General features: G+C 37.1%; 1 protein-coding gene and 1 pseudogene across 4 annotated transcripts in view; both read left to right on the top strand.

Annotated features, from left to right (window-relative positions):
* Positions 1-27,154, top strand: part of LOC140669434 (uncharacterized) — a 64,138-nt gene that overhangs the window by 22,360 nt on the left and 14,624 nt on the right. For 2 of the 4 annotated variants that reach the window (XM_072899275.1, XM_072899274.1), the window contains one exon: positions 24,303-24,659. The exons of 1 other annotated variant lie outside the window; for it this stretch is intronic. In XM_072899275.1, coding sequence (XP_072755376.1) covers positions 24,564-24,659 — 96 coding nt within the window. In that variant the 5' untranslated portion in view covers positions 24,303-24,563. Of the gene's footprint in view, positions 1-24,302; positions 24,660-26,853; positions 27,020-27,154 lie in introns of all 4 variants that reach the window. One more of the 4 variants, XR_012047339.1, reaches the window with a different exon arrangement.
* Positions 20,321-21,884, top strand: LOC140669604 (uncharacterized; annotated as a pseudogene).

The raw sequence follows: 27,154 nt of genomic DNA, 5'->3' as shown, positions 1-27,154 counted from the left end.
AGTTTCAAGGAGAGCCAAAGCTGGAACCAATAAAAATGCCCGGCATTCTCCAGATCTTACGACTCCTCCGTCGCTCCGTTCGTGGACCTTAGCACGCGCCTCCATCTCCTCCATCCTTTTTCCTTTCGTATCTTCTTCCTCCCCCTCCCTCCCTTTCCATTCCTTACCTTTTCGTTTCGTTCCCTCTGCTGGGATCCTCCTCCCCTGCGTTCTGCTGGTACTTTCCTTGTCCTTTCTCGAAGCCCATCAAAGACTAACCAAATATTTGGCGAGGTCCTCGCCCAACCCTCTCAGAGAAGGCGGTGGCCACCAGGCGCTTTAAACGTTACTGTTTCATTCCACGTGAAAAACGGGAAAAGCACGAAGAAGATTTAAGCTGGAAACTCTTTTGTATCAATTCTCGACTGTCGCTACGGGATCGAATACTGTGTTGGTTTTCTCTTTTTTTTTTCGATAATATGTTCGTTTCTTTTACAAACAGAAATGAGGGATATCAAAAATTGAATCGATTCATAGGTAATTTTATATGTATATTCATATTTAAAAATAGCTTTGCTTTTCTTTTCTTTGTCTTCGAACATAACGATTGTTATTAATTGCTTATTAATTAAAATATCGATAATAAAATAAATTAAGAAAGTTATAAAATTAAAAAAAAAAAGATCAGCGAATTGAAGGAGAACGTGTCCATGCTGATGATACCTATACACTTTTTCTTTTTTATATTTTGTTTAAAATACTCTGTATAAGGTTACTATGAGTATATTCATAGAATAATGTAAAAAAAAAAATTATTAAGACGATCAGCGAAATCAAGAGGGAAATTTGTCGATAAGAAATCGAATCCGATCTTTCTTTTTCTCTTTGTAACAGCATCGTCGTTTCATCGTGATTGCATCAGCAAGAAGAATGGTGTTTGCGATGTCGAAAACTTGTCTACAAGATCGCTGAAGAAATTTTCCACAGAGAGATCTAAAATTGAGATGTGAAATTTATAGTTAAAATACCGCAGAATATTTAATATTAATCAACAACAGATAAGTCGTTGAAAGAAGCTTGAATATCAATTAATTATTAATCGATTTGTTATTAATACTAATTTTAACGAAATTACAATAAATAGTGATTTATCACTAGTAATCGCACGTATTAATTAGTCGCAGTTTGCTTCTTTCTGCAGTAAAATTTAAAATATCGCAAGCGATATTTTTTGCAATGGTTCGCTAGTTTCTCGAAAACGTAATTTGTGTTGCTGGAAAGCCGAACGTATTGCTTTCTCTCCTCGCAGAAGTTGTAACGAGGGACCTGTCCTTCTTCTTCGTCCTTTTCTCCTCCCCATCTTTATCCGCCGCCTGGATTCACCTTCCCTCTTCTCTTTATTCTTCTCAGCATCCTTCTCGTCTGTCAGCGCTGTCTTCGTATTGGTAGAAGCGCGCTGAATTCGCGACAGAGGGTTCGTTAATGAGCAAATATAGGGTGTCCATTAAGTTAGCGACAATCGATGCATTGTACAATCTTTCCGTAAATCCCACGATATTTACCGTCAGCGTGAACTCGCTCAAATTTTCAATCAGAGGGAAACTCCCACGCATGCCGTTAGGCAAGAAAAAAAAACATAACTAATTTTATATTCAAGATTCAGGGCGTAAATTTCTTAATTATTCGCTCCTCTTCCATTGAACCAGAATTAACGAGACTTTATTGTAAAACATGTCGTCACTGTTGCTGCAATACAAACGTCAATGGGAAACCCTGTCATGAAACGAGATCATTTTAGACGTTACTGAAAGATTCATCTGAGAAACAGTATCGCGATGCCAGCTGCGAACGTGCAGAATTTTGAGAGACGACCACGGCAATGGCCAAGGTTCTTTTTTAAGGCAGAAGGGAACTCTTTTTGATTTTCTACGCGGCGCATTCAATTCGCTAACGAGCGGTCGTGATTAGCCGGCCACTGTCCAAGGACTGGCCTATCCCTCCCTATTCGTTCTCTCATTACCCGCGAGTCCCGGTAATTTCACGGGACAGTCGGTCTAAATTAGCCGGTTGGTTTATACGGCGGGACGTTCGGGGCATTTCTAGTGAACCTGAAAAGCTGTCAGCACCGAACCGCACGCCAGGCCGATGTGGTCTGATTTCTTTGTCGATCAGCCGCATTATACCACTCGAGAAGACTCGCTACGGCTGAAACCAATTACCTTCAATGCCACGAGCTTTACATACTCGTCGCGAAACTCGCTTAAGACTGTTCTGCAACGATTCTACACGCTTTAGATGACCTATAAACCAGAATACTTATAATTTTATGTGCCTTCCAATGTAGGAAATATTTATAAAAAGAAAATACATTTATATTAAATATGCAAATAAAATGTACGACACACAAACCGATAAACAGAGATTTTGATTTTTGCTGAATTTAATTCTGCGAATTGAAGATCGTCTATCCGAGTTAAAATTTTACTTCTTTTGTGCCTCAATAGGAAACGAATAGTTTCCCATTTAGAGTTTAAAAGAAGAGCTTTCGGCAAAATTAAATTAAATAATTTTAAAATCTGATCTGACTGTTTAAAGTATCAAAGCAGATGTTAAATTAAACATTTATTGTTAGATTAAAAATAGAAGAAACGTTTTTTTTTACTTAGGTAAAATGAATTTGAGCACTGTATTTGCAACAATTTAATACAAATTAAAATCATTTCTTTAACATAAATTATTATATATTAATATTTATTAAATATTATTAAATATTTTATTATTTTTTATTAAATAAATGTATTCGATATATCCGACGAAATAAATTTAAAGAAATAATATGATACGATTTGGTAAGATTTATTTACAATTAAGAACATTGCACTTTTATTTAGAAACAAAATTAATGACGTACCAATTGTTTTTCGTAAAAAAAAAAAAAAAAAAAAAAAATCTTTGAAAGAAATCGTTTACCAATGATAGTCAGTTTCGACAAATCGTAACGAACGTAAGCGATGCTCGCTTCGGAATTAGCCGTGGACGTTAAGCCTGAGGCGAAAAACGGGAGAGAAGACAAAGAGGAACGGGCAAGGGGGAGGGACAAACGGAAAACGAAAGGAAAAAGAAGCAAAGAGGAAAGTGTTCGGTAGATTGCTTCTGATAGATAATAAAGAGGGCATTTCTCCAAGGGATTGCTGCAGCGCAATGGTAAAGGCGCCATCGACCGTGTCTGTCCGCTGACAGATATTATAAGTAATTTGCGATGAGAAAGAGAGAGAAAAGAGAGAGAGAGAGAGAGAGAGAGAGAGTAAAAAGGTACAAAGGTGCGGCAAAACGTTGCCCGGGATTATAAGCGTGCAACATGACACCAGCTTCGTAACTTTGTCCTCATCTATACCGTCGTGCTTGATCCCTTTTATTTCTGCCTATAAACGTGAGTCACGGCTTCTCTCATGTCTGACTTAATAGACAATAGACGGATAAGAGATATTCTAATCAAAAGTGTACACTGATAAAATGATGAAACTGTATCACACTTTCCGAGTTGTAACTGCACCACTGAAAATCTAGGAATTTTTATGAATTATGCTTCGAGATATGTGTATGTAATTTCCATTATATGCATTCCATTACGAGGAAATATTTGAATCAATATAAAATGTTGCGATGAAAGATTGTAAGCGGTTTGTTTCTTGAAAATCCTTAATCATCTTCTTTTACTATTTGAAGCATATTACGATATTGCGTTACAACTTGGCAATAGGAAGTGTCATCGTTAACAGCGCGGGAGTGAGTTTTAACAAAGCCGAAGTCGGATCTGCCGTCAGAGGAGGGGTGGAAACTGCTCGGATCGCTGGTGGGCACTGATAACGCGTGCCTGCCGGTTGTTATGTCTCTCGAGAATCCCGTTTTTGCCGGAAAAGGCGGGATAACTAGGTGGAAGAGGGTAGGGGCAGTTTAATTAAAAGAAACCTCCTCGTTCGAAGGGGCGCGCGAGATCGCACGAACTCCAGTTACGATAGGGATGCCGAGGGCCTCTTTATGACGTAGCTGCAACATTCGGCCCGTGTACATGTGCGCCCGCGAGATAGGTCTAAAAGCGTCCCCGAGTTATTAAGCGATAGAAAATTACCCAATCAGCCCTCGTTTCAGCCGATCGAATATAGGTTCAATACTCATAATTCCCTGGTTTTTTTTATTAAACTGATTTCACAATAAATTATTATGCAACTAAAATATGTAGAGAAATATACTAATTAAATAATCAAACTTGTATCACGACTTATACGTGTGCGTGTATTATTCCGGATTTAATTATTAAATAAATTACTTGCGCTATCACAATAAGATGGATTAACGCGAGCGAGATTCTACCGTAAGAAACGTAATAACCGAAATGTTTCGCGCGTTTCTTGGAAAAGCTGTCGATAAAATGCAAAAACGTCATCGAAATAAAAAGCTAATAAGCGCGAGCAACGAATGCCGCTATCCTGCTTCCAAGAAAAATTGCAGCTTCTTCTCAATGCTCGCAAATCATTTCTAAATCGAGAAAGTTACCGGGCGTAAGTTCGAGATATATTTTTGCAGTCCATGCGCGCACGGACACACACACACACACACACACGACTAGTTAAGCACACAGATATATATGTATACACTGGTTACCTAGCATATACCCGTACAACCGCTCATCATGTATCCGGAATAAACGGCGGACTCTCGACACGCTCCGGTATGAAACTACAGGGGAAAGATTGCGGAACTCTAGCAAAACTCTCGTGAACATAATTTTTCTATTGTTTGCGGCGGGGATCGGCTATTATGGATTCCGCAAGAGGCACACGAGCCGATATATACCGAAGTATAACTGTAATAACCGAAATTACGGCCGAATATCATGGAAGAAAATTTTTCGTTTTGAAAAGTTGCTACGTACATCTCTTCAGCTCATAATAAGTAAAGTCCGTCGTCAAATTTATTACGCAATATAAAAAAATATATATAATTTGAAAAAATATATATAAATGTAGAATAATAACTGCATTTAAAAAAAAATCCTATCTAATAAATATAAGCAAGGTGTGCCAAAACCTCTAAATTTCTTTTAAGAATAATTCTCTGATCAATTTGGAGATGATTTTTCCTCAGCAAAAATATTAAAGCCTCTATAATTTTTAACTGATTGAGAAAGAAGAACTTTTTGCAAATTTGTGAAGAGTTAAAAGATTAACACAACTACATTTTTCAAATTTCAAGTAAACTTTACTTTGATAAAATTTTAATTAAAAATACAAAAACAAAAATTAAAAGCTTGCAAAAAATTATGTTAAATCACTCGACAGTTTTGCCGAATAATTGTTTCCAAATTGGTCAGGGAATTTACAAGGAAATTCAGAGATTCTTGAACACTCTGTATATATAATTTAACACTTTGTATATATAATCAGACGCTAAATATGCATAAATTTAAATATATAATATATTCGAAGGTATACATGAAATACCGGCTACAACATATGCTATCAACGCGATAATTACGCGTTATATCGTAATATAATATTATGTGCAAACGAGGAAAATTTAATGACAGTACTGGAGCTAATGGAAGAGAGTGAATTGATGGTATTTCTCTATTACAGCGATCGTTTTCGAACGCAAGTGGTATTCTAAACGCGTATGTTCCGCGGCTCATTAAGCAAATGGTCTTTAAAATGCGCGATAAAAATCACTCTGGTGTAACATCCACCTCGGCGGTATTAGCATAAAGGGTTAGCCGGTGCGCCCCTTATGCATTACAATGAGTTTCACGCGTGTTAGCTCGAGTAACAGGTAGGCCGACAGGTGATTCTTCCGCGTAACGTAATAATGGATCTGGTATATCTTAGCAAGGGGTTACGAAGGATTGTAGAATACGAAAAATGAATACATAATGTCCGTTGCAACGACCAGACATATTTTATAATTATTGATTCACGCTTGCTGATTTTGAATACTTTACGAGACCAAGTAAGAATCGAATTAGTTTTATTTTATTTTATTTTATTGCACATATTTTTAAACATGTTTTCACGTTGTCAGCGACTGGCAGTCATGCATTTTGCGTTTCCAACTTTTTTCGATGCTCTTTCCCCTCGGTGTCTTCCGCGTCTGACGATTGTACTGAATTACCAATTGCTAACAACTGCAGTCAATCGCTCGGAATAACGATGACCGGGGCAGTTCGAGGGAGAAGTCAACATATAAGAATCATTTATTACAACGTGTTTCTACATACCTAAACGAAAATCATTTCATTCAGTTTGCGCTTCGATTTATGTAACAAGTTAAAGGAGCCTTTGCGATGAGGTAAAAAAATATATTATATACAAGCCGCGAAGAAAGTAATTGTTGGAGGGATACAATTGCAATGTCTCTATAATGGGTGTCTCATATTTCTACCTTCCTCTCTAAATGGCTCTGTCTTTATTTTTAATCGTGACGCATGCGTCCCTCTCAAAGTTGACGCCGCAGGATACTTCGACTGCGAAACATCAGTTCTCCGATTTCATTCCCGTAATCCGTTCTTAAGCAGCGTTCTCCCTTTTTTTACGAGCCTCTAGCCTTCGTTCACGCTAGCTGGTCAAGATAACGCCAGCTTTATTATAGATTGACCCCGGGCACTCGACCCCTACCTTCTTCTCCCGTCGTCTCTTCTCCCTCTTTGTGTCTCCCCCGATGTCCCTGCCGGCAACCCTAGGGACACTCTCGTCCATCTCGAGTCCACACCCTTTGGACCATTTATCTCGATCGTTTGCATCGAACGAGAGCAAGGCTGGGCTTGCCTATCGCCATAAAGCTGCCTCGCTCACCTTCTTATTACGTGCGATATTAAAACCACCTGGCTAAAATCGTGTTTTAGCATTTTAACCTTTGTCTTTCGTATTGCAATGATTAAATATACTTGACAGACATATTTCTGTCTTTATATCAATGTATCGATAACTTGTAAAAAAAAGCGTTTATTCAAAAGTGGAACGTCAGATACAACGAGATTGGCAAAGAGAGGAAGCGAGACAATTCGCAGATGAGATATTTAAATATATTAGAAACGCAAATGCAACGTTGATGTATTCCTATCACGATATGAAGAGCCTCGATCGGAAAGCGTGGAAATAAGCATTCTTATCGTATTTCTCATGACTCGAGCGGGAGAGGGCAGTCGAGTAAAAGAATGTAGCCGAGGAAACGAATGCTGCCGCAGGATCGAAGAAGACGCGGAGAGAAGGATGGAGGAGCGTCGTTCCTTAGGCGAAAGAGAGCCGAGAAGGGAGAAACCGGGGAGGGTGAGATCTCTCACCCCCCCCCCCCTCGCTCTCCCTCGGTCTCTCGCACACAGAAACGGCGGGGGATTGCCGTGTGGCAATCAATGCCGTTGAATTAACGCCTGGCTGCCCGTTTGCGGGAAAAGTAAGATTAAAAGAAAGAAGAAATGGACGCCAACTACCCCGCAGCGAGAGAACGCGGGGGAGGGCGGAGAGACGCGCGAGCATGTCTATAACGCCGGCCTTGCAGTCGCCTTTATTTTGCTGTTCGCTTTGCCTTCCGTTTGGCGTCGCGCGGGCCTCCGCGTCGTATTCGTCGTCTCGTAGACATTAACGACGTTTTTATTTTTGTACAAGTCTTATAATGAGAATTTTTTACCCCGCGTGTCAATTTAATATTTTTTTTTCTTTATATAATCCCCCCCCCCCCCATAATAAAGAAATTGTTTCTCTGAAAATTATAGATTATACACTACACAAATCCCTATTTACATGTAATGTTGTTTCATTTTTTATTTAATTAATATTATTATAATAATTAATTGAAATATAAATTAAAATGTTTTGTATAATGATTTTTCATTATAAAGAAAAGCTGGATAATGTGTGTATAGTGATAATATAAAAAGTGTGAAGAAGATTCGTAGATTTTAAAATGTATTCACTTTTTATTAGACTGTTGATGATTAAATGTATTATTATATTCCGAAAACGTTAAGAGGATTTTTTGAAGGGCCTAGACCCTACTTTAGATCAGAGCTTTTAAGCTTCCTAGATAAAAGAATGTCTCGCTCTTCGGGCTTAGACCCTTTAGTTCTAGAATAACCACGAGATATCGACTTATTGACTGCTTTGGCAGAACGTGTACGCCAAAACCACATTGTTTATTCGACCAAACTCTCGAGCTGTAACCACCCTTTCGCAAGATTATATATATAAACAAAATTTTTAATATAACAATTTATAATTTTATTTTTAATTATAATTATTAAAGGGAATAGAATTTTATACATATAAAAAAACAGTATTTTTACCGAGACATTTGTCAGTCAAAAGATTAATATTTGTAGAAATATATATAAGGTTTGAAAATACTTTTGGCGGAATGCTGCGACCAGCGGATCTTGTTTTCGCGAACGCGTGGAGAGAGCACGCAGTATCGACTGCGCGCGCGATAATATTTCTCGAGCTGATATATGGTCGTGCTTTATGGCTAACACTTTTCTCTCCCCGCGGATCCGCCGAGTAGATCGTTTTCCAGGCGTGCTGGAAGCTCGTCTCAATCAGAGAGGGACTCGCTACCACCCGTTGCGTGATTGGTGGTAGCGATGGATCATTTTTTAAGTCCCACTGCCTGCTCCCTCCCGATAAGGGCGAACCTTTAGGATCGGCTTTATTCCAGAGTGGTCGCGACCACCACGAGGGACGGACTGGAATTAACTTTAAAGCCACGTCATTGGCCGTTTCACCCCTATCCTATCCGTTTTGCATGCGTGCCGCGCATGTGCGTATGCAACCCTTTGTCGAAGGGTCGCGGACCTTGGAAATTCAAGACGTGATCCCTAGTCTTTTCTGATTGGCTGATTCATCTGTTTATATGAATGTGAAACATGAACAAATTTTAAAAGTCAAAAATTAATAGTTTTATTTTCATTTTTTTCTAGGCACATTTTTTTAGGCAATTATAAAAAATGTCAGAACACAGCTTTACGCCAGTTTTATCTTAAAACTTTAAATATTTTTATATTTAATTATTTTTATATATATGTTCTAAATTTTTATTTACATCATCTAAACTTTTTGAATATTTAATTAATTGAGAATGATAAAAATTGACTAATGCATAAAGAAGACGTTAAAGGCTTCCTATTGGTAAGTTGGAGTAACCCTATTTAAAGTGCGCACGCAGCCCTTTACATTTTCAAGCGAGCTTATTGGCCAACAGAAACCTTCTACTTTACATACATCTCGCGCATGTGCGCAAACAACCCTTTTGAAGGGAGAGAGGTACCCTTTCTCCTTTGTATTTTCATGAAGGGAGTGTCTTCTGAAAAACTCGATTGGTTGATATTTGCCGTAAGAAATGATTTGTTGTGCGCTTTTAAAATATATATTTTAAATTTTGAATATATTAAAAAATATAAAAGTATTGATAATTAAACAAATAAATATATAATTGCAGACTAACTTTTTTTAAAACGTGTCGATAATTCTTTTTGTAAAAGTATTGATAATTATGCAAATAAATATATAATTAAAATATAATCTTTTGTAAAATATATTTGTCTTTGCAGGCAGGTATTTTTGTATTACGCATTTTTCAAGACTCACTATTATTACAAGATAAAATTTAGTTCGATCATATGCTTTTCAGAACGCAATGTCTTCTCGCGGTAGTACTAATTCCGTCTGCCTTTGCTATTGTTGCCATAGTTACGACGCGAAAGGACATCGTGCTTGCTTCGTCAGAGAAAACTGTGGGGGTTGCAGTAAGGGTGAATCCACGGGTAGTTAATGAAGCCAAATCCGTTTAGGATGAATACTGTGGGAACGGAATCAATGGTTCATTAGATGGTTTGCATTGAAACGATAACGCACGCATTCTCACCTTCTACGAAAATATTTACTTAAATGCTTTACGGACGAGAAGTCGTAAAAAATATATTTAAGGAATAAACTTCAATACTTGAAATAGAAAATATAATAGCATATATATAAACATGTATAGAATAACGTAATGTAAAATTAAATAATATATATTTTTTTTAATTAATTTCATATATGATATATAATAAATATTTTCTTATTTTTTAGTAAGATAAAAATTTTAATATGGTATACATTTCATGCAGTTCGCTTTTCGTGTGTTTGCAATAAATATTTTATTTATTAGTCTCAACAAACGCTATGGATGTTGATACTAACTGCAAGTTTGCGTAAAGAGTCATCATAAGTAAGACGAGAGTGCCACTTTTGGCCACTGACTATTTTCAAATACGTCATAAGTATTTCTTATCAATAACAAAAAATATATATTTTTCCATTTTCCTATTCTCTCAAAACAGAAATCTTGAATAAATAAACAATAATTTTATTGCTATAATATTTCATTAAAACAATTAATATTAAACATTACGCAATACAATTTTTATTTTCAAATAATTATTTAATTAATGACCTATCTATTTTAATTAAGGTATATTTAAAATCTTTTTTTCAAATTACTATAAGACATACGTCATCTGCAGTAAAGAAACTTTCGTTAAAGATTCAAATATTTGTATCCAATGAGAGGCTACCAATCTTTCTTATTTTTCAAGATCGTATCTGAAAAACTTATTAGATTCATCATCATTAGCGAGGAAACGCGAGAATCTCAAATCATTATTTCGCGAAAGGAGATAAATTTTTTGTTCTCTGTCAGAAAATAGAGGAATGTTGCATAAACATTAATTAAATATCGCTAGCGCGGTCTAATGTTATATTTAACGCGGGCATAATCAAGATCGTCTATCTTTACCGCATTTCCCTTTAATTTTCCGCAAACGTGCACCGTTCCTACATAAAGCGCTTCGTACTAAATGAAAGACCGCGCTTCGATCATCGATAAGGCACTGTACGAGATTTGGATGAAATTATCACGACTGCAGTAACAATATGGCCTATACTTTCTGTCCGACCATAAATAAACATGAACAGACAGCTCTGCCGCCGTGCAATATTTTTTTTTCGTCCTTTGCATATTACGGTATTCTTATCGCCATCGTCTTAAATTCTCTTCGAGCAAGAGCGAGGGTCGGTTAGGTTACACCTGCATAAAAATGCATTGGCAGTAGATACATATTATTATGCGTGTATGTGAACAAGCTTACGTTTTATTCTTTATTTTGCTGCTAATATACGGAAGCCCTATTTATCTGCGTTCGCGCCTCTTTAATTTTCCGCCAAGAGAATACCGTATCTCTACGTGTAATTAACGTAAGCGATCACTAATCAAATAGCCGGTAGCAATTAAAGTTACAGACTACGCTATAAATAATTGAATTTAATATTTGTATAAATATATAACATATATACAATAAAATCCACTATAATTGCAATTTCTTAACTTTTATTTTACATCTTTTAATTAGATATATGCAATATATTCGATACAACTAATATATAATACATATATATGTTGTACATACTTTGCATGAATATCAATTTAAATTAATTTATATTTATGTAAATTATTGTTTTAACATTAATCAAGAAAAAGATTTCCTTTACCAATAATAAAAAAATACTAAAGATAAATAACAAAAGGTTGCCCTAGTTTCCAATTGTTCAAACTTCTATTATATAATAATTTTCGAGATATGATACATATATGCATGTACATACACGCACGATAAAATTACAGCAACTTGTTTTCTCAACATATGTTGTCTTGTATATTTTTTATGCACGCAGCATATAACTACTTATTTTATGTAACGCGTTTCTTCATATATGTTTTTTACATAATCTTGACGCCCCATAATGTAAGGAAATGTGTTTATATTACAAGAGAGAAACTTTTAATGATTAATATTAATAACAGATTTTATTTACAACCATTATAATATATATACTTGTGTACACACCACACATACACACGAAGTTTTAACTGTTTGTTAATTTTTTTTTTCAAATATCATTAAACAATGTGACAGACAAGACATAAAATTTCATATTGCAAATATGAGTGCTTTTTTAAACCTTAAGTAAATTTTATTAAAAGTACAAACGAATAAAATTTACACTGCAATTTGGTTCAAAATTTTCAAAAAAGAAAAAGTCGTTTCCAAGTCTGTTAAAGAATATAGGTACGTATATGTACCTTTAAAAATTTTACGCAATCGCCAAAAGCGATGTTTGCAGTAATCTTCACGCTGCGTACTCGCATATTATATACGCAATAATGATGCGGTGTAATATAATAAACGCAACGAATGGTGTATTTAAGCGGTCTTTAATAATTACCACGGTAATTATTTAGCACTTTACATCGCTACACTCGGCCGCTCGGGTTTTCCCCTAATTATCCGCGAACATACGGCTACGGTTTATCTAATGTGCGCTTCGAGATTCGATAAAATCGCCTCTTCTCTCTCCGCACTTAAGCGTATGCATCACTTTTACCGTATTACGCATTTTTTAACCACGTTCTTGATCCGGATATGAGTAGTAGTACATCATAGTGGCCGTGTGTATGAAAATGCATTTGCTAAACGCTATCGCGATTCGTCCATTAAGGGGGACTTTTAAATGGAACGTGCGCTCTGCAGGGGTACCTACCTTCGGTTTGCTAATTAGAGTAGCCGGGTGCTAATGAGCAGACGCAGCCATAAGTTAACTCGGCAATTACCGCTGCTTTATTGTGCTGCTCAACGTCGACGTTATCAATAAATGCAGATCTGTTTGCCTGAGAATCGAAAAATGCACGCGCGATCGATGATTGCCCTTTTCTTTTTGTACAATTTTTTTTTCAACGTACAATGGAACGAAGAATCGATCGGAATAAGTTCGCACCCACTGAACAATTTATCGCTGTAAAGCAATCTAATTTTCTTATAATATCTCTAGAAAAGAGACAAATCTATTAAATCTCTGAAATAATTTTACAACATTGGAAAATCATTATTTATAATAAATAAATAATATTTATTTATTAATTATTAATATTTAGAAAAATGTCTTTTCATATCATAAATATTAACGTGCGTGTTACATTGATAAATATTTATAAATTTGATAATATATCTAGATAATATTAAGAATAACGAGACGTTTGTATTATCTGATATCGCATAAAACATTTATAGGGAGAAGTTTTACTTCATTGTAATCGAATATTAATATTGGATATCTTCAAAACCGTATCAGCCCATTAAAGATCCACGAAAATGATGACGTAAGCTAAGGAGTCGATCGTAAACCTAAAAGCTATCCAGGAAGAAGCCGTGAAAACCGGACGGCGCGCAAGATGGTGGCTCACACGTGTTCATTAATAGCATACGTCGGTTCCCGCCGATGGTGTTCCGGGAGCTCTCGCGCGAGAGCCATTCCCCTCTTCTCGGTGGACAGAAAACTTGCCGGCAAGTAAAAGCCGACGAACATCGTCGCCTCGCCCGCAATTCCGAGTAACTTCCCTCGCCGGTCGTCGTCGTCGTCGTCGTCGCCGCGCTTCTCGCCACTCGCGGAAAATGTATCTATCCGTAAACTTGCTTCCCGGGGATGGAAGGGGTGGGGAGGGGAGGAAACGTACTCGGCGTGTCCACCGCGTGTATGTGGCGGCAGCTATGTACTTCGCGGGGCGGCAGCGAAATGGGGATGGTCGAGAGAGATTCGGTGCAGAAAAAGTTCGGCAAACGAGAAAATCTCGAAACTGCGACGCGAACTTTCTTTCTAACGACGATACCCGGCAGTATCATCGCCGGCTTAAACGCGATTATTACGAGTCTCGCGCGCGAGAGCATCGCTCTGATCGCGATTTTTACTGTCGACAATTTTTCACGGGTTACAACAAACACTCGCGGATAATTTAAAATGAAATTGTTGTACATTTTATCTCGTACACTGCATCTTATTTATTTAATACGCGTTTACGCTTTACGCACAAAAATTTCTCAAAATTTTAATGTTCCTAATTCTTTCAAATATTCAGATTCGATGTATGTAATTAAAATATGCTATCCACGTCTCGCATATCGACATGACGCGACGAAATCCTTAAATTTCTCCTAGACGAATAAGAGCAGCCGGCGGCACGCTACAATATTACGACGAAAGGAAAAGGATGGCTGTAACTCATCCCTGCCATGGAGAACGTTTTTAGGTCGCGTAGTAAGACGAAGGGGGGTGTCTGGATGCTGCCGCATCGATCCGATACATCACGGGGGCATTTACATCCCCCCACTCATCCCCGTCTTACGCTGCCTCCCTTTTTCTCCTTCTTTCTCCATCTCTCCTGGAGCTCCGTCTCGAGCTCATAGCCAGGGTGGTTCTCCCGTGCGGCCGCTTATGCCGCCACTTTCCTGGGAGCGCTTGCGCGGGATTCCTCCCTTCCTCTTCCCGCCACCATTCCGTCTTTGCAACTACCCCGGGACTCCCCTCTAGCAACCCCCTGTTCTCTCGTCGCACCGCTCGACGATGCAACGGCCATTGTCTACGCGTCAAATCTTTCCACCCGCAAACGAAATGATAGTCCGATCGCAATGAGGAGCGGGTCGTTTACACGATTTTTCTAACTTTCGATCGTACACAATCGAGAGCATCTACGACGGCAATGTGCTCGAGGAAATCTCGTATCCATCGCGATGCGAAAGAGCGACGCGATTGAGGAGATTCGTTCGTTCGCGATTTCAGACTTCTTCTCGAAGCATTTGCGTTTATTCCAACGACGAATTTTCGACACGTTTCCACTTCGTTTATCTAAGAAAGATGTTGAAAATGATTTATTTATTTTAATGCCGCTGTTGCATATGTCATATTGAACTATTCTTCCTTTACTTTAATAATGTTGAATCGATGTTTTATTTGTCCGTTTATCTTTCTGCAAAATATGTAAATTTATAATATAACAATGCTTCTGAGAATTATCCATCACTATTGTTGTTACAGTATTAATAATCTACTTTTATTACATACGATTCGACGAGCCGAAACATTGTAAACTGCTTGATATATAAATGTATGCATGTATAATCAGTTTTTTCTTCGCAGCAATTTTCACTCGCCTGATCCGCGATATCCGGGAAATCGTGGCATTGTAATAAATAAATGTATAATGATGACACGCGCCACATACCGCACGGAAAACGTCGATCCGGCAGATTTTTACGGCCTATCAACCGGCCACGCGCGCCACGCGCGTTGAAACATCAAACAGACCGGGAGTTTTTCATTCTGATTGTTGCACGCCGCGCAATTATGAGATAGTATCGTGCGTGCGTTTTTAGCTGGGAAAACGATGGCGTGCGCGTACGAGTTTTCCCGCGTCAACCGGCAGTATGGTTATAAAAAATGCTTTCCTATTTCTTCAATTTTTTTCGACATTATATTATTTTTATACTTCACATTTAACACAGTTTATACAAATGAAAAATCGCACAACAAAAATGACAAACGTTATTCGCTTTATTACCAGGACAACTCTTAAAAATTGAAAAACGAAATCACTCTACGTTTCTCCTTTAGCTTAAGAAGCATTTTTCTTCGTGGAATCGAATTTTACGAATCGTCTGGAATGTCTTATTTCATGACATAGTTTAGGATTTTGGGGACAAATTATTGAAACATGATTCGCAAAGACCACGCCCAAGACAATTCCTTAAGCGAGCTGATATCAGGAAGCACAAGAAGTCTCGGGTACGCGAATCGGTGGTAGATGACGAAGAGAGCCAAAGGTTGGAAAGAAGAGGAACCAGGCAGGGAAGGGGGTAGTCCTTTGTCTCGAGGGTTCGGATTCTGGAGATAGAGGCTAATTCCTGGCAGTCACCCCTCGAGGAATGTCGACCTCCGCCCAGCACAAACTCTCCTCTCCGTCCACCTTTTCGCCCTTTTTCGTCCTTTTCCTTCGCCTTGCTAGATACTTTGATGTTCCTAATTTGATTGAAGGAATCCGCCGTACGGATCCTCTAACTTCGTCTTTATTGATTGCTATTTTGTTCAACGTCCGTTGTATCGGAGAGAGCCGCGTCGCGAGATGCAAGCGGTATCCAATCCGAAATCCTTTCGACGTGACGTTTAAATTCCGCCGATCACCCAGCTGCCATTGTCCGCCGCGTAGACGAAGCGTTACGATTCGCTTGGTTGATAAATGTTCCGACGAAAAAGAATCGATTTGTTCTCACAATCGCGATTGCAACAGCTAATTTTCGCAGAGAATAATAATATTAAATTAAAAAATATAAAAGACAATAAGTCTAATCTAACATAAAAAAAGGACTAGCTATTTTACTACTAGTTATACATCCAACGTCATCAAGGACCGCTTTTCCAACATTTTCCCAATTTTTCTCGCAAGTCTGACGCTCGAGGTAACTTATGCTAGAGACAGCTATTACGCCGTAACTATCAAGAGAATCGTCGAAAATTCGTTTTGATTATATCAGAGTCGCTGCTGTCGTCCGGCTTCTAATCTGATTCGAGCCGCTTATACGGAACCAAATGTCGATATCCACTCCGGCGTGGACTTGGACTTCCTTTTTTCCTCGGTACATTCCACTTCCCGTTAGCCTCCGCCGCCGTCGCCGTAAGGAAAAAAGGAATGCTATCAGGAAACCCGATAAAGAGGAGGGAGGAGGGAGTCCGCGAATTTTCTGCAAAACCGGAGAGATCTCGGCCGGAGCTTGCGCGCCCGTATCTTATCGTGAAGCAGACGTCCGCGGCAGAGAATCCCGGGCGTCCCATATAGGTACGTACCTGTATTATATCTGCGTCGTTCACATATCTGGATAGAAGAGCGCATCATATTCCCTGGTATACCTTCTCTCCACCTACCTACCTACCTATCTACCTACCGTACTGTATATAGATATACATACACACACATATATATGTATACTTATATATACATATATATATATATATATCGATACGTTGTACGTATATATGAGAATATCGCGCACGTGTATCTATATTATATCTCGCGAAATATCGAATGGACGCCGTCGTATCTTCTTGTCATCTCGAGCAGAGACGATGCTATGCTATAGGATGTCTTACAACATGCCTAGAATGTACTCCGGATTACCAATCGGATTGCAACAATATTATTTATAAGAAATCCAGATTATTATCCCGAACATTTTAAACGACTCCGAATGACAATTCGCAATGTAAAATGGTAAAATCTATGTGTCAAAATGTAGACGTTCAATCTCCTAATTTTGTAAATTAGGAGAAACTATAATTATATGAATAATAAATAAAAAAATAGATTAGATATTTATATTTTATTACGTATATTGTACATATATATTTATTATGTATATTATATAATGTTACATTTCTTATGTTATTTTTATATATTTTATATAAATGATATTTTTCATATTTATATTAATTTTTATTAATCAATTTAGTGATTATAGCGAAATCGGAACAACAAATCGATATGCATAATTATTATTGGCAAAATATTTCTTATGTATGTCGAATTGTGTATATCCGTTAAAATTGAAGTACATTTTCAGTTCTATTAAATATGTTTTTTTTTTTTTTTTTTTTTAAGTACCGGATGAACACGGTCGATTTTTCGTTTTTTCTTCCTGTTGTGCAATGGACGGCCCGTATCTCTTTCATAATAGATATACAGATGTATTTGTGCGCGAAATGCACACCTACATACATATCGGCAAAGTACCCATTACCAGTACTCGAGTGGTATTAATCTGCTGCGGGCTAATTGCATGTCGATTACAGTGATCGTAACAAGTGCCGATAAATACTGGAATCAAAGTGAAAAGTTTCTGCTCGAAACGTTTTAGGCCATGCGTGCGATACTAGGTGTGTTTGATAGAGGCAGTTTTGAGCGATATAAAATATCGACGGACCATTTACGAGATATTAGTCTATTTTATGACACGTAAAGTTCCTCGTCAATTGGCAAATTAAATTATAGTCCTTTATATTCATTATGCCATTATTTGCACAATTATTACTCTAACGGATCTGTATAAAATAAATATTTATTTTATAATATTCATATTGAATAAATAGTAAGTTTACATTATATAATCACAAATTGCATGAAAATTTTATAAATTTTCGCGAAAAGATAATTCAACGTTTTTAATCTCGTTTAAACTAATTTAAAATATCGAATGCAAATAATTACTTGAAAGTATTATATCAAAACATGAGATTTGTGAACACTGTGCTATATTTTTATATTAGCGTTAATTTTTATATTTATTTTAAACACAATAATATTTTTTCACATTTATAAAATACAATCAAAAATGATCATACGATCGAGCTCTTTCGCTCGAGTTTTGCAAAAATGGCCGACGGGGATGTCGGACGACGGTTGTCTCCGGGAACGAGAACGGTTGAGGATGGAGGGCAGCACAATGGCATTACTAATGATTTTAGTTCGGCGACCCTCAGGCCCGTCATATCGATACGCGATAGGATACCGCGATACGCGGGCAGAAACGCCGGTCGGATAAACCAGGAACCGCCAAACCCCTCTGCTTCTATTTCTACTGATGGCAAGGAACGAAAAGGAGAGAAAAAGAGAGAGAGAGAGAGAGAGAGAGAGAGAGAGAAAGAGAGAGGAAGAAACTGGGAAAAAAGACAGAGAGAGGAAGAAAGTGTTCTGGGGTAGCAAGTTCAGGGGTTACGTCTACTTGATCGACCCCGCCGACTATCGATGATTTCGTTTACCTCGAAATGGAAAAGAGCGAATAAAACCACAGCAGTAGTATACCTTACAGTCCAATTTCGATTCTCCAGAAACACCGATGCCTTCGATTAGCTCGATTGTACGAGATAATTTTACTTCTACTTTCTTTTTAATATCTCCGCCTTTCTATTTAATTATATATTACACTCTATTTTTATCGTAAATATATTATAAATTTATTATATCCACATCACATAATAAAGATACTAAGATCGAGGCATTTAATTTATTTTTTGTTTATTATTACTCTAGGTATATTAAATTAATAACCTAACACTTCTGTGTGTTGCAGTATAATTAAGTGAAAATGTTTACTTAATTGGTGCTTTGAGAAGGATATTGAGAAAGATATTTTTTCAACCATATTATGATGCTATATATAATTATTATATAAATTTATATAATGATATAATTATATAGTATATTATTTACATAATTATTATATAATTTAATATAATTATTCGGCGTAGGAAAATCAATAAAGAAAAAATTGGACACGCACGTGGACGTGCGATAATATCGAGAAAAAGAAAGAAACGGCTGTATATATTCGGCAGCGTCGTTTCGGGAGTTGCCACGTTCCCGCGAGGCTGCACGGGGTGCCTTACCCTCTCCGTACAGCTAAATGTCTACGTTCCTTCCACCATTCTTCGTCCCTCACACTTCGCGTTGTTCACTCACTCACTCACTCACTCCGCCATTCCTACACCGGAAAATCCCTCGCGGCCTTCACTCAATCATACGCTATTTGTGTCGCGGCGACTACGTAGCCACACAATCGGCGCAAGAAAAAGGTGTCCATCGAGGAAGAAAACTCGCCCTGCGCGGACCTGACGTCATTCAGTCCCTCTCAATCCCGCATCTCTCCACCTCCACGTCCCTAATCGCAGTTTTGCCGATCACGGATTGATCGTCGATTCATTTTGCTGGAAAGATCAGTCACAGAATTATTTTAGCGTATTTATTAAATCAACTACACATCGGAATGTATAAAATAATCAACACGTAATTTTTAAATAGATTTCCGAGTTTCTCGATGTTTGCGAATATTAAATTCTATTCCGTGGAATTATTATGTAACGCATACATTACAGAGTTACACTACAATTACAGCATCATACACAGATGTGTAAGATTGGCAAGATATTCTCGCTCGTAATTTGGTTCCTCGGTTAACAATCATCGTCTTCCATACTTGTGCGCTTATTACAGTGAGATGGCAATTTCCTACAGCATAAAAAATATTATTTATTTTGCCGTAATTCGACGCGCTGGCGTGTAAGAAGCGGAACGCGTTTTGCTGGCTTAAATCGCGTCGAGTCACTACCGTTAAGTACGATTAATTATTTTAAACTTTCCACTCGACGAGCATTGCCCAGAAGCAGACGCTGCTTTCCACAATCTGCGTAAATCTCGCATGCCATTTGCATTTCGCAAGTTTTTTTCTTGATAAGTATACCTCAATATGCGCTCGCTCTATATATTCGTGGGCTGCAATTAAAATTGATTTCATAACGCTCGATGCATAACGCGCCGATGCCAGATACGCGGTGCAATAACTCACCAGTCATTTGACGTTCATACGCTGGAAGATTACAAGGTAAAAATGATCTCGGTATGGTCTCTAATAGAATCTTTTTTAGAGATAATAAAGCATTCTCATTTAATTTTTCAATTTTAAGCAATATTTTTTGCCACAGACTCTTAATAATAACATTTTTATATCTCTCACACTCAAAGAAAGTTTAATATATAACAATAACAAGATTTTTATCTATTTTTTTTATTTTTTATAAAGAAAGAACGATAATAATGAGTTAATACGAAATGTCACGCTCTAAAATTACATGTTGTGCGTTAACCGCGATTTATCATAGACTAGTAGCCACCCTCTCATTCCCCTACAGAGCATCCTCCGGCAACTCCCTGCGACGAACAATGTCTCTGTTTTCCGCTTCTCCCCCGCCGCGGAAACCATTTTTATTCGCCGCAGTATGCGCTTCATAATCTTTGTCGACTCCTCGAATGTCAGACTTCTTCTTGCCACGCTCGTACATCCTCTTCCCTTACCCTGCTCATACCCGCAACTTCCCTTAGCCGAATGTTGCCTCGCTTTCTTGCCAGAGTTTCTCCTCAGGATAGAGATCGCCTTTGTGCTTCCATCGACTCCGGCTGACAGGTGGAAATGGACGATTAAACGATCGACAAACCCGCCAAGAATTGTCTGGAAGCGTTGGCCAGTACTACCGCAAAAAGCAGTCGCATTCAAAACGAGGTGCTTTTTGTAACTTGCCATTTATGTCTGCAAGGTTAAAAGAATATCGAAAAGAGATAAAAAAACGAGCAATATTTTTTTTTTTTTTTTTTAAGCAAGTGTGATACACAAACGTTTTTTCTCAATATATACAATTTTTCAGATATCTTTTTAGAAAAAGATTTTATTTATTCTTATCAGTTTTGTAATATATAATATATAAAATATATTGATAAAATCATGCTTGATTTGTTTGAATATCAAATAGTATAATTTTGATTAGCAATTTAATTTTGTAAAATTCTATCATCGAAACGCATATCATTTATCTATTAAGAAATAAGAATAAATTACACACACAAGAAATTCTTACATCCTGGTTATTTTTTCTTTTTTTATTCTAAGAAACTTGTATAGTATCGTTGAATATATACGCATTGGATCAAGAAAGAAAAGTAAGCGAGAAGGCGATGAAAGGAAAAAGGGAGGGTTAAAACCAAAAGGAGAGCAAAGAGATTTAGGCTAAAAGAGAAGGACGATTATTTATGGGACGGTTGGATGGTGGTGCGTCCGTGCCATGCATAGACAGTACCTCGTTTCGGCCGGCAAACGAATGGCTCATTTTCCGTCCGCAAATGTACGGAAATACCGCTCGAGAACCGCATTTCTTAATATTCGCCAATATCGAATGATAAACTGGGGTAAGCTACGTTTCTATAGAAACGCCGAATTCAGCCGTGATCTGTTGTTATATTATAACGATCATGGTGCTGCAGAAATGTGCTAATTTGCATCTTTTCAACTATAAAATTAACCAATATTATTTAACGTAAATGATAAGAAATTAAAGGAAGAGAGATTCGAAAAAAAAGAAAAAAAATATTTTACAAAATATAAAAATATTTATTACTTCTTTTCTCTTTTTTGAAACTGAAACATACATTTATATAAGTTATTAGAAATCATAAATAATCAAAATAGAATAAATAAACTTTACAATAAAAATGAGAACAATTTATTAAAATGACACACATGCAAATATACCTCGCGTCATTACGTTAAATCGCACAATCGATCAAATTTTTGTGGCCAACGACAACGTTGAAAGAGCGCGATAGCCACATCGTCATTGGAATGACGAAAGCCAGGTTTTCAACGGAATCGTCGCGAAGAAAGAAGAGAGGAGAGAGGGGAGAGGAAAGGGAAGAATGGTGTGGCAGAACGGATGCAGCTTTTCAGAAGAGCTTTTACGAGTCGCATATGTGACCGCCATCTCCTTTATCCCTCGCTTTATATTCCTGGCACCGTGTTACATCCCTTCTATCCTCCGGCCACCGGTCCTCTTGCCGTACAACCATCTCCTCAATCCCCCGGTCGCTCCTCTACAGAAAGGTAAAAGGGGTATCGGGAGGAGTGCCGACACGCCGCACCTCCACCCTTCAAGCCGACCCTCGAAAATTTCGCGAGGAATTCTTTTTTCATATTCACTGGGGAGTGATAAGTTCAATGTAACCTAACAAATTTCTAACCTTCCCTCTCTCCGATCTAGGAAAGATACATCCCTCGTTCGCACATTTAAATCCTCGTCCCGCTCGAGCGAGAACCGATTCTGCTTCACTCGCGTCCAGCCCTTCCGCCCCCGTTCCATTCGCCATTCTACCTCCGGCCACCCCAACCGAAAAGCATGGTCGACCACCACGACCGCCCAGGGACCGATTCTTCCCACGCACAATTTACAGTTTCACATTTTATTCCCATCGCGCGTTCGACAGCGGGGGAGAAACGGGAGGAGGGAACCACCCGGATAAACTCGTTTCTCCCTTTCAGTCGCCAATCATCTTTTCTGCCGGGTCTCCGTGGCTTCTTACGGAAAACGGGGATCCTTCCGGAAGTCCGTAAAATTGTTATTTATGATGTAGGAATTATATTCGCGGAAACGATTGTGCTCCCTTTGTTGAGCCTTAAAATCATCCTAACGTAGGATAAACAATTAAGAGATCTCAAAATTATCTCACCGTCATTTTTATAAATAAGTTAGATGTAGCATGGCTAAACAGGAATTTAACTATCCGTTTTATAAAATAATATTTATTCCTTTAAATCTGTATTTATACGTTTTAATTGAGATATCATATTTAATCATCGATATTAATGAAAATTTATCGATAATTAATAAAGACTTTCGAGCTATTCTGTAAATTTATACGTATATGTGTTGCTTGTTAGCTTGTTCATTTAATCATATTAGCAAGTTATTATTTAACGCGCGTCTTATCGTGTATGAACCCAATTGAGCGTAACGGAATATTTTTTCGTAATTGAATAATCGGTGTTTAATCAAATGTTAATCAAACTAAGATAACTATCGGACAGACCATTTATCGTGGTAAACCGAGCGACTGCTACTATAATTATTTATGCAGTCGCCTGAATAATTGCTAGGGAAAAATTAATGAAAGATAAAGGACTGCAGAATATTAAGTGTGTCCGGTCATAAGCTGTGGGAAATAATTAAATCAACGATAAGCTCGCGATGCATTCATATACTGAGAATATATTTCATTAATTTTTGTAGACTCATCTCTATGTAATTGAAAACAACGTAATATTAATTAGCATGAAAAAAGTATTAACATTTAATTTTCAGAAACCATATATTTTATTTGTATATCTTTCATACCTAACATAATACCTATTCAATGTTCGACCTTGTATAAAAACTAAAAATATGATAATAATCCAATTGCGCGCACTTAAAACAACGTAAATTTATTGCTTCGATATTATTAATGCTATCACATGTGATGATGCTATCACGCTGTTGTAGATGCTATCACGAATTACGATATAAATTAAAGAGAATTGGCAGAAGTAGTTCAACCGTTGCGTCGTATTTATAATCCGTTCGACTATGTGGGCGGTCACTGATCTATGATCGTGACTAATCAATCGCTAGACGCGATTATAAAATACGTAGTAATTTAATTTTTAACGGTCGGCAACCCGGATCGAGAAGCGATTCGGTTTTCACGCTCAATCGTGTTTTTTCTAAATAACTGATCATCCTTTTTATGCACATGGTTTGATGCGCTTATAATGATTTTTTTTCGACTCTTAATATTATTATCTTATTGTTAGTAAATTTTCAGAGATAGAAAAAATTTTTTAGTAATACATTTTTTAAATTATATGTATGTGTACATTTCTGATAAATCATTGTAAATCAAATTATATTAAAATATCAGAGCCAACAGCCAACAATATCTTGCTATTCGTAAAATATAATTGTAGATTGCTTAATGTATTTTCACGCAACATTTGCTTTTATCTGCAGCACGTGCGAACTACGAGAATGGTGACCGGTCGGCAGGGTGGTAAATTACAGAGAACGAAACGATGGTTGAATCACCGTGCGCGAGACATTAAAATGCCGCGGTGCAAAAATCCAAATGGGAGGTACCGTGAATGCATTTTGCGTCGCGGTCACGCAAATCTGCCGTCGATCGGCACGAGTTACGGCGTCGCGAAACGGTTGGCCGCGGACACGTCCGGAAGTCAATGACGGAACGGCACAGGAAAGAAGCGGAGCCATTAAATGACCTGGCAAACGAAGAAGAAATCAGCAGAATCCATCGCCGATGCTGATCAGCGTTGCGGTCTACGATGGATGAGATCGCCAAGGTATTCTCTAGTAAGTGCTGTAACACTTGTAACCATTAGTATAGTCGTTCGACAGTTGCATGCAAATTTATGCGAATATTAAATGGGCATAAAATCTTATTTTCAAACGAGAGGAGACTTGAAATCCGCCTTTAATGGAAATATGCGCGCAACGCGAAACATTTCGATTGTTTCAACCGTATCATTCGGCGCATTTGTATAATTTTACGATGATATTATGTATAAATCAGCACGTAGAAGCACATAACGTAGCTAAATACATTCAGATTATGTTTGCGAGAAGCCGGCTATCAAAAATTTTATCTTTTATTATTAAAATAAAAATATATATATATATATATATTGCTTTGTACTGAAATACTCAACAATTAGATAAAGCAAAATATCTCTCATGCTCATTATTTAAAGGGATATATATTTTCCTTTTAAAATGAGTGAACACTTTTATTCCTTCCTGTGTACATTAATTAATTAATTAATTAATTAATTAATTAATTAATTAATTTGAGAAAATAATGTACGAAAGCATTAAAATTCAAAATATATCTGTAATTTCCTGTTTTTCAGCATAACAAAAATTTAATAGAGAAATATATATATATATATATATTGTAAACAGAATAATATATGTATTTTGTAAAGAAATATATATATTTTGTAAGAGTAGTAACGTAATATTCCAATTTTCATTTTCTCGAACTGACAAGAATGTCGCACCCTTTCCGTAATAAATGTAAAGTATCATTACATACATGATGATAAGATAATATCCACGTAACTTAATCGTTTATTTAACACCCCGGCTCGAACATAGTGCCGAAATAAAGCTGTTCGTTTCATGAATTCAGCGCGATTGACGAAGCAACAGAAACAGGTTTGACAGGTTGATATAGACAATAATGACTAACAAGCCGTCGTTCATTTTCCCTGAAAATCGGAGAAACATATGCTGGAGGGAACGTTACACGCGCTCGGATCTCTCATTAATATAGTAGAAGCAATTTATGCCCAATGCACGCGCGTTCTCGCTTGACCGATTATATTTATGATTTCCACGTATATACGCCTGATTTGCAACGCTTCCACGGTGCGTGAACGATAAGTTAATTAGCGCCGATGTAATTGCGCCTGTGATTAATCGAAACATATCTAATCATATCCATGTAAATTGAATGGCATAGCAAAAATACGAATGGCGTTTTATTGCGATAGTTTGGTCGTGAGATAAAGTAAGCTATTATAATTATAATTACTATAATTACTAAACATATTCATTTCCACACACATATTTTTCTATATCTTATCTACACTATATCTTATCTTTTTTCGAATTTAGCATACCTAAGTTTATGATAAAAACAGGCATAGTATATTAATATATAATAAAACTTATATAAAAAGAGATATAATTTGTGTATGTGTTTGAAAAAACTATATTCTGTTAGAAAGTTTCGTAAGAGAAATTTTCGCCGTTTAATGAGGAACAGAAATATCTTGCTGGCCGCAAAGCTTTAGAGACTTTCTTAACGATTCTCTTGCCGGGTTACTTGCTGTCTACATCCGATACTCCTGCAAACAATATTACATTAGCGACCTGGCCAAACACCTACTGACGTTTCGGCGATGATGACAGGCTGACGTGCGTTCCGGTTCTTGTTGCCTCTATCCGCCCTAGCATTTTTGCCGTTGTTTATCCATATTATCCCGACTTGTCGTGTACTTTTCTCTGACGCTGTTAGTTGATTAGCCCAAAAGAAATTGTCTCGTAGTTTATCGATAATCAACGCGACACATTATATAATACTTCACACAACAACACGAATAAATTAGATAATTGATAATAATAAGATGCAAATTTAAACTGAATGCAAATAAACAGAGATAGGTCATTAAAAGTTATTCAAGAAACGCGTAAATATGTTATCAATCCCAATTTTCGAAATCGTTTTCTTTAAAAAAATACAAAAAAAATTTATTCTCTATTTTTATACGAGAAATTATCTCCTGTTTGATATATAATTATGAGATATGATTATATATTTCCAAACCACTTGGATTAAAACTTATTATTTGTGCTGCAAAGAATTTTTTCGAAAAATTGATTATGTTGTATTATCTCGTTATACATATATAACATTGAATTATATATATATATATATATATATATATATATATATATATATATATATATATATATATTTCAGCCAGAACGTTGATGACTCACGAAAATATTTCCTGGTATTATCAGAAAATATCGGATATACAGACCGAATTAATTTCCTCGACCACAAGCGGCTCAATCGCGCGACAGCGTGGGTGAAATTAGGTGTTCTCCATTAGAGCGATCCGGCCCGTTTACATTCACTGACAGTAAGTAGCAATAAATATTTGTTGGGCGACTATCGAATATAATTATTAGATAACACGTGGCTTCGGTCGGTAGCCTTAAGTACCCACATGCACGTTATACCGCCATTCTAAAAGTTATTTCTAAAAGTTCCTGCA

The sequence above is a fragment of the Anoplolepis gracilipes genome, chromosome 9 (assembly GCF_047496725.1).
Source record: "Anoplolepis gracilipes chromosome 9, ASM4749672v1, whole genome shotgun sequence".
NCBI lineage: Eukaryota > Metazoa > Arthropoda > Insecta > Hymenoptera > Formicidae > Anoplolepis > Anoplolepis gracilipes.
This window is presented reverse-complemented; position numbering and strand designations above follow the sequence as displayed.